At 37.3% G+C, this 12,814-nt stretch overlaps 1 protein-coding gene across 2 annotated transcripts in view; it reads right to left on the bottom strand.

Annotated features, from left to right (window-relative positions):
- The window catches only part of INPP5A (inositol polyphosphate-5-phosphatase A), a 242,488-nt gene that overhangs the window by 5,078 nt on the left and 224,596 nt on the right, over window positions 1-12,814 (bottom strand). For both annotated transcript variants that reach the window (XM_084526367.1, XM_084526366.1), the window contains exon 13: window positions 2,512-2,623. In XM_084526367.1, the coding sequence (XP_084382493.1) occupies window positions 2,512-2,623 (112 nt within the window). The remainder of the gene's footprint in view (window positions 1-2,511; window positions 2,624-12,814) is intronic.

Raw genomic sequence — 12,814 nt, 5'->3', positions numbered from 1 at the left:
CTTTTAAAAGCTTCAGTGCTTAAGGCTCTGCAATGAAAAAATTCTGAGTGGCAAGGCAAATGCTGTTTGATGTGTAAAGCCAAGAAAACTAGTTAATAACATTTTCCCCTTCCCTCTATCATTCCTACTGAATCTTTTCAATAAACCTTATGTGCCCAAATTAGTTTATTTTTGAGCTGGGTAAGCTATCTCCTTCATTGGTATAAACTCACCAAGTTAAACAACCATGCCAGTTTGGCTTCATCTATGTCTGTAATTTTTCATGTACATTTTTGGAGATGTCCCAAACTGCATGCCCATAATTTGCAAATGCAAAACTGCAGAGACAAAATTATATGCATTTTTTAAATGTAAGCTTTGAATCAACCAACTGACTGGGCTTCTGTTTCATTGAGACTAAGAAGTGGGCTAACTGACCTCACAGTTACAAATTTCTTTAATGCTCTACCTTTGTTTTCCTTTGTTTAATTTTCTCCCATTATATCCAAGTTATACCCCCCAGATAATCTGAAAGAATTCCTTTCCCTCTGTACTGTTTACACTCTTCGAGCCTTTGTGTACACTTCTATCTCCTTATTCATAGCCTAAAAAAAAAAACTTCCCTCATTGGCCACTCTTTCCATGGTTTTAATCCTTTGTTCTTCAGGAATTCCATGGGCGCCAAGTACTATCTGTAATATTTTGGGTAAAGCCTCACTTTTTCTCATGGTATTTCTGTGCAAGAAGATAGAATAACATTGATTTTGACATTACTGTTCTTACCATAAAGCTTATATTCCTCTTCACTTCACAATGGCTTTTCATTAAATACTGTAATACAGCTATGGTCTAAAAGTTTGAGTGAAACTTCAAGATATCATGCAGATAATTATACATTAAAATGTGTAAAGAAGTATGTTGGACTGAAATTTGAGTAGCTATGAAAAAAATGTTCTCAGCCTTTCAGTGAGTTATATAATGCAAAGCAAACAGTCTAATCATGAGATAAAAAACCCTGATGAGAGAGAATGAGGTTATAAACTTCAGGAAATCAAGTTTCAAGGGTTTCATTACTTTAAACTGAAAACAAAACAACACAAAAAAAAACCACAACCAAAACCAACAACCATGAAACTGTAGAATATGGATTTATATACAAAGATTACTTCCCATTAAATTTTAGTAGTGATACAGGAAAATACAGACAGACACATGACTTTGGGCAATTTGGGGTCTCTAAGTCTGTTATGCGACAGTCAATCTGTTCAGCAAGGTAACCTCAGTGTAACAGTGCTGAAAAGTCATAGCACATACATACTTGCAGGGCAATCACGGCCACTGCTAGCAAGCAGGAAAGGTTTAGCTTAGAGCAGAAAGGCTTGGGTGAGATCTCCTCATATCATACATTGTTTTCCTGTTGTGTTCTTGGTCTTAGCCAACATAACAGGACAGGTCTACAGTTGCCATAACCAAGCACACAGGAAGAAACAGAAACAGTGTAAGTTGGCATATGTAACTGGCTGATCCAGTTCAGTGTTTCTAAGGAAAGTGGGAGAGCAGAATAAAGTAAAAAGGAGAGAGAATAGGAGACAAAAGGAAAACTGGAAGGCTCCTGAACTATAATTAGCTCATTTAACCTTGGATAGAGCATTACCAAGCTTAACTTACCTCAAAGCACTTATAAACCCAAGAAGAACTGTATGTTCTAAAAATGCTGCAAAACAGTATTTTTAAAACTCTCATGGAATGTCTAAATTTAGCAACTTAATTGGTGTACCAAAGTTAGGAGCCCACCTGCTGTAGGCTCTGTCTTCATTCAGTGGACAGTGATAGGAGATTTGGCCTATCTAGGACCTGACATATTATCGGGAAATGCGGTTCTGACCATTAACAACAGAGGGAACCTAAATCTACCATGCCTGTAACTCAGGGTCCTCAAGCTGTTGCTTCATAGATTTTTCTTTCAATAGCATGACTCCTTAGTCAGCAGCCACTCCTAGCTGCTTTCGCCTGCCTCTCTGCTGAATCCTTAGTAATGGCAGTACTGTTACTTAAGTTACTGTATAGGGGACTGGATTGGTGGAATGATGAAGGTTACATATTTATTTTTATTCTTTTTTAAACTGGGCACAGTTTCCCAGTGTGGTTCACAAACACCACAGGAGGGCACTGACAAGTACAGCCCTGACAAGTACAGAGAGAGCACAGGAGAGCCAATGGGCAGTCAGTGTTGACAGCTCAGATACCAAATGAGAAGTTTGTGAATCACAGAATCACAGAATTGTAGGGGTTGGAAGGGAATGCTCATGCTTTTCTGTCAAAAGGTTAACTGGGATAAATCCACATTCTCAGATAAAAGGCACTGGAGACATAACCGCTTAATATTGCCATGGTATGCCCTCTCCAGCTTAGTGAGTGTGTGCTGTAGTCGACTGAAAATTCAGAGAAAGCAGAAATATATCAGAACTTCCTAACCTTGTTGAAGATAAATGCAATGCAAGGGAAGCAGAGAGGCTGCAGGCCCATACTTACTTTCAGAATGAGCTCCTTGGCTGAGTGGGACATCAAGATTCTGTCGCACCAGGCTGGACATCTCGTATTCATGTACTGCTTTCCCTGGCTGGAGTCCTCACTATATGGATAACTGCAAACAAATCACAATCACAAGTCAGAAACTTTTTGCAAAGCATCCTGAAACCTTCGCCACAAATGAAAACATTAAATTAAAATTTTAATTGGCAAAAAACATTTCTTTTGAATACCTCTCATACTTACTTACATTTCTCTTATCCTTCTCCCTCTTTCTTTCTCATGCTCTATCTCCATTTCTCCTATCTACAGTCCTACTTTAGGCTAACATGCCAAGACAGTTTCAAAAGTCTTACCTCCTATATTGCACTTTTGCATGTGTGAGTGTCTAAGACAGCAAACTGTTTATTGATGTGAAAGAATGAAAATCAGTTCAACAGCAACTCAAGTATTGAGTAGGCTATTGGATATGACCATGAAAAATGAATAGGCAGAAGATGCAATAGGAAACTCCGGAAACATGTTCATCTCATGGGATTTCGTTGCATGATTCTTTCAGGGAGAGCTATTCAGGGATAATTTAACAGAAAACAGAGTTCAGAGTACTGGGACCTCTGCAGCTGTACACAAAACCCACCTGTATGGATTCTCTAAGGATGACAGAAAGGAAGATATGACAAGAAAGCAGGCTTTTCAGGAGATTTTTTTAAGAGCCAAGGAATTAGCTATGTAGTATAAGGAAAATGAGATGGAGGAAGTAAAATCAATATAGCCATTTATATATATATTTACAGCCTGTAACTTTATATGAAACTGTGTTAACAAAAATTTAATTGTTTTGTAACAAACTTTGGAACAGAAACTGATAAAATAGTAGTTCTGCTGTGAGATCACTAAAAAAGTGCAATAGGATTGCAAATGTGCAATAGGAGTGCAAATGTTCCTCAGTGCACACTGTCTTTGCTTTAAAATGCAAAAAAAGAGTTTATTTTTAACCAACAGAACAGCCTAAAAATTAACTCTTTAGGGAAGTCAAAGGGGTTGTGAAAAGCTCAGTTTCTTGAATACTGGACCTAAACTAATTGAAGTTTCTCCAAATAAATGCAGTTAAACAAGAACATTAGCTAGTGCAACTTATCTACATATATGTGTGTGTGTACTTAAAGTAAGGATATATGTATATTTTTTTTCTCATGGTTGAATTCATAAACGAAATATGGAGGTTTTCAAGATATGTGCATTGAAATAAAATTTCTGGTATTGTAACAAAAGGGCTTGCATGCTTGAAGAGAAACTTATTTACCACCCTACTTGGTGTGATACTCTGAAACTGAGATGTATTGCTTTCTACCAAATGGGTTTACAAGCTACAGTGCCATTAAAAAGATTAGCCATGGCAAACATCCAAGAAAAGCGTACTGAATGTATTGGAACAAACCAGTGATCTCAGTACCTTTTCCACCTCATCAAACCTAACAAGACTCATTTTCAAAACATATTATGAGAATTCAATTTGCTGCTTCACTGACATACAGAAGTACAGCTTATTTCTGAGTGTCTGTGAGATATTCTGATGATGTAATACTATTGGTAGTAGCTCTTTGTCTGCAATTTAAGGGTTGACTTTTTCCGGTAACCTCTTTTTAGTTACTGAAGAACCCCGTACAACAGAAGCTACTTTTTATGACATAAGGTGTAAGAATCAATCCCATTTCATATAATCCTTCCTTTTACAGCATTAGCTATATGGCTTTTAAAGTATGATGCTCTGTATGTAGAATGATCTGTTACTGCTATGTCAGAGCATTTCATCCAAGAGCCTATATTCTGTAAAATGCTATTTATCAATTTGTTTTATTGATCTTAATGTTTTCACAGGGTGAAAACTTCTGACAGTTTTTCAAGGTCTTTAGTGCTGATTGCCCAGTGAAGTTACGGTAGTTTACAAATATATTTGACAAATAAACATTCTGATGTCTGGGGACAGAGATGAAACGAAATGCTGCAAAAGTTATCCAGACAAAAGGTATCCAGTCTGTAGGTAATAGTTTAATATGCTAGAGTGGGGCTAGATATACTTTTTATAAGCTGGCATTCTTCCCTCAGGCTTCTGCGCTTCCTTCAAGTGTGGAAGCATTCTGTCTTGATGCACTCCACTGACTAAAGCTTCTCCCTCACCATCACCGTATCTTTGCCTTGTGCCAGTCTCATTCCCAGTGAAATGCTGACAGAGATATAGTAAAAAATATTAACTAAATATACCCCCCAAGAAGAAGGGAAAATTCTTTGCTTTCCTCTGTCATGCTGTAGACAGGTCACATATGCTTTGGAATAAGCAGGCTGCTTTTGTAGGTTGGCTCAAAAACTGACTATAGCTGATTATGACTCTGGGAATTGCCAGGAGGGATTCTTTTTTTGCAACCTAGCACGTTTTGTGGACAGGGCAGCTTAGTTTATTATGTGCTATTTACCTGAGATAGTTTATTTATTTATTTATTTTCAAATAAAGCAAATAAAACTCTGAGAGGGTTCTGGAATAAGACTGCAACTGAATAAATTTTCATGAAATGTATTGCCGATTGTATAGTATCTCAGAATAGAACTTCAAATAACATACGTGTCAGTGAATGTCTCTATCATCCTGTTTTGTAGTTAAATGAATAGTGGAATTAAAATAGTATGACTGCTTCCTGAATTCAATCTTCTTTTTGTGAACTCTAAAGCTTTTTACTTAGTTGGAGCATTTACAAAGGTTTTCTCCTCTATGGATACTCTGGCGTCTTATATGATGTCAGCTAATTCAGATACTTTCCCACCAGCTGTTGTGATTTAAAACAAGTCAATAGGAGCAATCAAAGGAGGAGACAGACAGACGCACAACCATTTCAGGAAGCCAGGCTAATGATTCTCGTGTTGCTATAACAGAAAGATGTTGCAAAATACTATCACACAAAAATGTCCCAAACCTCAAAGCTGCTACACACAATGGCATTCATTTAAATCCTGTACACAAAATTTGTCACAAGAATGCCGCCTTTGGGTGTGCTCCTTTCACTCCCTGCAAAGACAAGTATCATGAAGTTGGCAAGATTGGGCCCACAACCATGAAAGCTGCATGCAGAGCGCCTAATAAGATAATTAGTAGTAGTGCTTGTATGTCAGCAAAACCAGGAAATAAAGGCACAAAACTCATTTTGCTTCTTCCCATATAACAACTGCCCACGTATGATAGACTCAAGATGGTACTCAAGAAACTGGGCAATACTTCCAATGTCAGTGGGCTAACCAAGATATAATTGTGCTAATACACAGTTCTATTTGACTATTAACTAATTGTTTTCTTTAGGCTTCACACTTCCTATCCTCTTTTCCTTTCTTTCAACCCTACTTCTCAACAGCTTCTTTAAAATAAAGCATAAATAATTTATTTCAAAGGCTAACCTGAATTTAAGTTTGCGTGCATGCAAAAAACAGAGCTACTCTTTTAATAGACATCTTCCAAAATACATTAAACCTAGGTTGTGGGCCCAAGTGCACTCATACAGCTTTTTTTTTTTTTTTTTTTTTCCCCTGGTATCTCCAGCCCCTTTTAACACACACATTCCAAGCAAGTAAGAAGCTTACGGTTCTTAATTAAAAACTCATTTAATAATTTAACAGTTTTTCTGATCTATGAATTGTGTAGAGAATTATATAGGTTTGATAAAAACATTTTTAAGGATTCTATAACAAATAATCAAAAGTTAAAAATTCTAGTATTAATCTCCTAATGGGTAAGTGTCATGGGAGGTTTGGGTGTTATCATTCTTGACCATCAAAGTTGTGACTGTGACAAAAAGGGAGAAAAAGGGAGAACCATCTCTCTAAGTCCCATGACTAGACACAAAAGAATGTTTTTTTTTTTTTTTCTTCATTTCTGTAGCATTCTGCCTCAATCACCACCTATCTTGTTCTATATATAGAAAACTGTGATATTGACAACGAATAGTGAATGTTCATGTAAAAATGACAGCGTAACAGATAAAGGCCTCTGGGTACCATTGAAATATAAATGATAAATAGATACAATGCTAATATGTGTGCACTATAAATAATTTAAGACTGGACATGCTTTGTAACTTGAATATTCAGTATAGTCACTTTTTGCATATATTATAACATATATATTTAAAAATAGAAATGGAGAAAGGAAGAATTACATGTGGAACAACTTTTCTCTCCTGTTTAAAACAGTTGTAAAGTTGAAATTGAGGACCTTAATCAGTTAGTTGAAGAACTAATAGCAAAAATAGTCTACTGTTCTCTTTGCATACAGAAGTTATGCAAAATATCCTTTGACTGCACATGCCTCTGGATGATGGATAGACAGGCAGTTCTAGAGCTGGAGCATCCATGCAAGTGGTTTGCTCAATTTATCTCCAGTTGTTCAGGATTTTTATTTTTTTCTCAAAATACTACTTCTAGCTGCTTTTCCACCTTCTTTCACAAACTTTCATTTCAGTTAAACTTATTTTATTTAACCAGAATTATTATTGTCAGGTGGATTTTCTGAATAAAACTCCCCAAAAGCACTAATGAGAGCATCATCATTGATATAATGCTATACGTTGTCAAAATTTAACTGAACACTTCAAGGATTCATAAACTAACTTAATTTAGGAACAGGCTGTCAAATGAACTACTGGTATTACAATTAATAAGGATGAGAGCTACTTGGCACCTGTTTGATGAAAATAAAACATTAAGAGCGTCAGTAATATTACTTCACTTCTGCTGTTGTCAGGTAATGTCAAAGATGATTGGACACCTTTACAAAAATACTTACTGCAGGGTGAAAAGTCTTCTGACATCATAAACCATCCTGTCAACAGTGTCTTAACTTAAAACACAAGCCAACAAAACTATGTATAAATATGTCTCCTTAACTGTCATTTCCGGTCAGGAAAAATGCTCCTAATGAACTCTTCTCTTGTGCAAGAAGGGATAATATGTTTTACTGAGATGGGTGAAGTGTACTTTCTAACAGGAAACAACTCACTTTGGAGTGTTACTACCTTTCAAAGCTGTCTGTCACATGCACCTCTGCTTTCTAGCTCATTTTTGCACATAGCAAACACAGTGAGTATGCCCTGCTTCTGATAACACATTTTGGTGCTACTTTAGGCATTCTGTCTTCTACGGTAAAGACATTTCTGGTAGTGTTGTAGAAAGTGTGACATCATCCACTAGGAAACAATGGGGAAAAAGTAAACTACTTTGTATTATTTTAGTACAAAAAATGGTCATTCTGAAAATTTATGCATGCTATGTCAAGATTTATATGCAGATATTTAGGAAAACTTTATCATGTTTCAGGGGCTGGGAAATACCTGCTATTCAAAGTCCACTTGTTCTTATCTATTAGTTATCCCCACGTTTTATATCACTGAATTGTTTCTGACACAAAATGTTTTGTTGGTATGGAATGGGATGGAATCATAAAGCATTGATGAGAACTGAGCACTTTATGAGAAGAGCTGAGATACAAGTTTTGATTTGGTCCATTTTATTTTTGAATTCAGATATGTACTCATATCCTCATGTACTCAATTTTCAACTTTCAGTTTCTTCTTTCATGTAATATTGAGAGAGAACTTCAAAAGGTGAAAAATCCCAACCACTTTCCATCAAAAAATTATATATTACTTTCACATTTTGAAAGAAAATGTTGGACTGTTTTGCCTTTAGCTCTGATGTACTTTCAAGTTGTTTGAGATATACTTTTACAAGATGCAAGGACTGTGCATGTAGGTTGCCAGTTCAAACTTTGAGTACTTTGAAATGTGTAAGGCCAAAGATATAAATAAAAATATTTTTATATTTTCATTTTACAAGTCCTAACTTAGCATTTATGTGTGCTGGTACATGAACAAGATCTCAATAAAATGTCATTTGACCAATCAAAGTACAACATGTAGGAATCAGAATATGCCATTGCTAATTTTTGTCAGCTTCCAGATCATTAGTTTCTTCCTCCAAATTAAATTACCATTTTATATTTCTCTCAATTTGAAAGGGAGATTTGGGTTTCCTAGGTCTCCTCCTAACAAATGACCCCATGTAATTAATCTTCATATGCTCATCTAAGGCAGCAGATAGTTAAAGCTAAGCCATGAGACACATTGGTGTTTGAATTAAATTAGCTGCTTCACGTGTACCAAAATACTCATAAGCCTTCATGATGCTCTGTGGAGCTAACTGGCCATGATATGCATCTCACTTAAGCCAAATCAGGAGGGTAAACAGAGTCCTGCAAACACAGTAGTTAAAGTACAATGTGTTAAACAGCTGCTACTTGCAAATGCTACACTAACACCATGGTGATCAAACCAACAATCAGAGTCAAAGGTGACAATAAAAAGGGGGGTCACCCGGGCAGTTCAGTAGCAAAGGGTAAGAAGGGTAAACAGGACTCAAGCCATAACTCCAGGCTCAACACAAAGCAGGAAGGTTAATGACACGATGCTTTTCTCTGAATCTTTTTTTTATGGATTTATGTTGGGCATATTGTTTTTTGGATTAACAAGCTTCTTTAGAAAATCATTGTGCTGCTGTAATATATGTCAAGAATATGCTTCAGAGTTAACATTTCTGTATCAGCAGTGCAACTCTGGCCCTCTTCTAGTAAAAAGAAAAAAGACACTCAGAGCTTTCTTTTTTCCAGCGAGCAACTGGCCACATCTCTTTTACCTAGTGTTCCCCATAGTGAAAATCCTCCCTCATTGATTACAAACATCCCACTGCTAAAGCACAGTGATAATGTGAACATGCATTATTTCTTGTACCATTACGCCTACTGTCTCAGTGCCCCTTTGTAGGGTATTTAGCCTGTCTAAGAGTGAGAGACTGACACATAGCTAATAGCGACCGGTATGACACGTTTTGCTGTTCAATAAAGAACGTCATGGAGAGACCCAGCTGAAGAAAATAGATTATTCGGCAATACTAACGCCTCAGTGAGAAGACAAGAAGTGATGTGCTCTATTACTTTAATAACAATAATGTCTTATTTCAAATGTATGTAATACTGCTACTATTACAAATGGCTTGCTGGGAATGACCCAACGGAGGCTTGTCTCAGCAGAGCAGTCTGATGTTACTGTATGCGACTGGGATTGAGCTAGATGTCTTCTCTGGGAATGTGCCTGACTGAGAGCAAGTCACTTCTGGGCAATGCTTATACAAATTCTAATACAGAAAACAAAAATTACTGCAAAGCTGAGACAACAGGTAGGAAGGGGTTCAGGTTCCAAACAACTGGCCTTTTCAAAAGTACTTTCAGACCTCAGCATGATGCGTTAGTGGAAAAAAGAATACAGTTAACGACCCAGGTAACAGCAAAGACCATAACCTTTTCAGAATTTGCTTTACATGTTTCTTGCAGCACTGTTCATAATCTTCACCTTACACACAGCATACAGTAGTATTCACTGCTTGAAACCGTTTGTCTTCACTAATTTTCTTATTTTCCTTTGCCACAATTCCTTAAAACAAACAGAACTGCATACTTGGTAATTCTATCCAGTTCCTCACAAATTAAAGAAACACCTTATTTAATTTAGAAATTAATTGAGAATGATGGTGAGAGCTATGCTGGTTTAATCCAAGGAGAGAAATGGGGATAAGAGCTGTTTAAAAAATATTTTAATGTTCTAGAGAAAATGGCAGCTGTCTGTTCTGCTTTTATGTGGGAAGCAGTTTCCATGCCCCACCCTAGGATGCTAGAAGAATCTGAACAACTACACAAACGTCCTGTAGGAATTTGTTCCCTGGTGTCTGAGGGATCCACTGATAATTTAAGATAACTGACCAATACCTATAAGGTGTTTTACTTTTTATGAACGACTATGAAGTATTTCTGTTTCATCAAAAAAGCACAAATGCTACTTCATTGGCAGTAAAAAAAAAAAAAAAAAAAGGTGCTATAAAACTAACTGATAAACAAGAATAAAAATCACCTACTGGTTTAACAACTTAACAATTTTCAGGTGCCTAATTCCCCCTTCTATGAGACAACAGGACCCAAAAGCATTACTCAGATCATGTTTTATGCAATGGGAATCCTGTTTGCTACATAAGTAGTGTACTGATAGTTGACTTGTATGCTCTGAAAGCATACTGGGCACCTGGGGAGGACACTGATAATTAAAGGAAGCCCTTCAAAATCTTGCCTCCTCATTTCCCATGGAAGGGCAACAACTGGAATATGTACAATGGCACCAACAGGGTTCAGTACAAAAGGCAGAACTGTTCTTTGGACTGCCTCTTCAGAAAGGAAGGAACAAACAAGTGCAAAAGGGCTTTGCTTCCTGCAGAACAGACTAGCTCACTCTCTTGTGCAAATTAGACCAGAAAAAATATATGTATCATTGTGCAACCTACTAGAGTGGGGAAAAAAAAAGACAAAAAAAGTCATGGGACAAAATGCAAGGGTAGAGAATAAGTAGAATATAGACTAAGCAGGAATCGGGAGGAATAAACTACCAGAGCCAGAGAGAATTCCAAAAGAGGAACACTCTTCCGAGAGCAAATGAGATCAGCCTGTCCCCTGGTGTGAGGTGTCAAAGCCAAGATATTGTCAATGCAGAGGGTCTACTTGAGAAAAATATCACACAGAGGTTATCTAAGACACAAACATATGTCCAACCAGTAAATTACACGACAGCCTAATGCAACAACAAACAAGAATAGGTCACTTTAAGAGAATGATTAATACATGAGATTACTGTGCATGCAGACTTATCGGAAAACAAACCTTGTAGGTGGGTGTGAACCCTTGCTAAAGTCAGTTCCTATCTTTGCTATACAACAGTTACAAGAATAATTATAATAATTAATGGAGAGCAGTGATAAAGTTAACAATTGCCCACCTGTATATTGGCTGACCACAATGTCGTTACTTCTTTTTTCACACCTACTGCCTTTTGCAATGATTGCTGACTACCACAAACTTTTTCAGCCTCATGCTGGGCTTGCTGTTTGCTTATGACCAGGCTGTTCAACCTGTGACTGACAGAGCTTACAGAGTTTAAAATTCTGAATTGTATTTTGTCTCTAATGGCTAAGGTTGCTATGGGCTACATTAGATTACAAAGGGTAATGAGATGAAAACATGAATATTCACTATATAAAGTAAAAGGCCTCAAAATATAGCAGTATAGGAATGGGTGAATAATGTCTGAAAAATACTCTGTAAGCAGGACTCATTCTATTTTGGATAGCAAACTTGTAATGCAGCCTGTGGTTTCATATTAAGCTGCAATTCCTTTTTCAGCTTACCTTTGCTTTTGGCAAATTTTGGGAGGACTGAGGAAGGATTTCCTGTGGCTGAAGGCAGCATGGTTTGTTACTACTCTTATTCTCAACCACAAGGGCAGAGAAATGATGAAAGGGGTGGGCTAGCCTCTTCACTGAGAAATGAAAAACCAACTCTGTTTTCCTCGCTGGCTGGGGCAGACTGCTGCATTTTCTGCAGACATCACTCCCTTGGCACGTTTCTGGTGATACCGACTGCGAAGTGCAAGAATGTGCCTGGGAACCCCTCTGGGCAGAGACTGCTGACCTGGGGCAAAACAGCTTCAGCACACACAGGTCAAGCTAGCAGGTCAAGACTTTTCCTCAGAAATTCATTCACTGCATCAGTAGTATGCTTCTCTGTGATGTATGGCTTGCACAGGATGGTAGGCTCATACTTAAGGAATTAAAAAGAACTTGCAATTTAAGAAGAATTTAGAAAAAATACCTAGATATTAAGTGCCATGCTGAACAGAGAGCAGATAATTGAGAACCCTGCAAATGAAGCAGATGCTGTAAGTGCCACGCTCAGCCAGGGCTTTGTTCTGAATGTTTCCGGGGGGATGACTGCCTGGCCACCATGTACACCCTCACCGCTGCAGCAGGATGACCACGCAGGAAGGTATGAAGAATTGACATAAAATCAAGCAGGCGTATGTTCTTAACTGAATTACAGTTTTGTACTGGAGAAGAACAATAGTTGTTCTGTTTGTTTTTGGTTCCACAAGTATGCCTGCAGAAACGCTATTCTTAGTTGTGAGTAGTAGGAGAGTTAAGAGGTTGCCTTGGAATCCTTCCCACAAACAAAATTGACTGGAAAAAGTCTCCTGAAGCTAACGCTCCCTAACAAAGACTGCCAAGACCTTGTGGAAACCTACTTGCATATTAACTATCAGGAAGGTACTATGTTGCCTTAACACCATTGATGTTATAGCTATAAATTTGATTTATAACTATTATATACTATAAATTC

The sequence above is a fragment of the Aythya ferina genome, assembly GCF_964211825.1.
Source record: "Aythya ferina genome assembly, chromosome: 7".
In the NCBI taxonomy this organism is placed as follows: domain Eukaryota; kingdom Metazoa; phylum Chordata; class Aves; order Anseriformes; family Anatidae; genus Aythya; species Aythya ferina.
The sequence above is the reverse complement of the archived record's forward strand: the minus strand, read 5'-3'. Positions and strand labels throughout refer to the sequence as shown.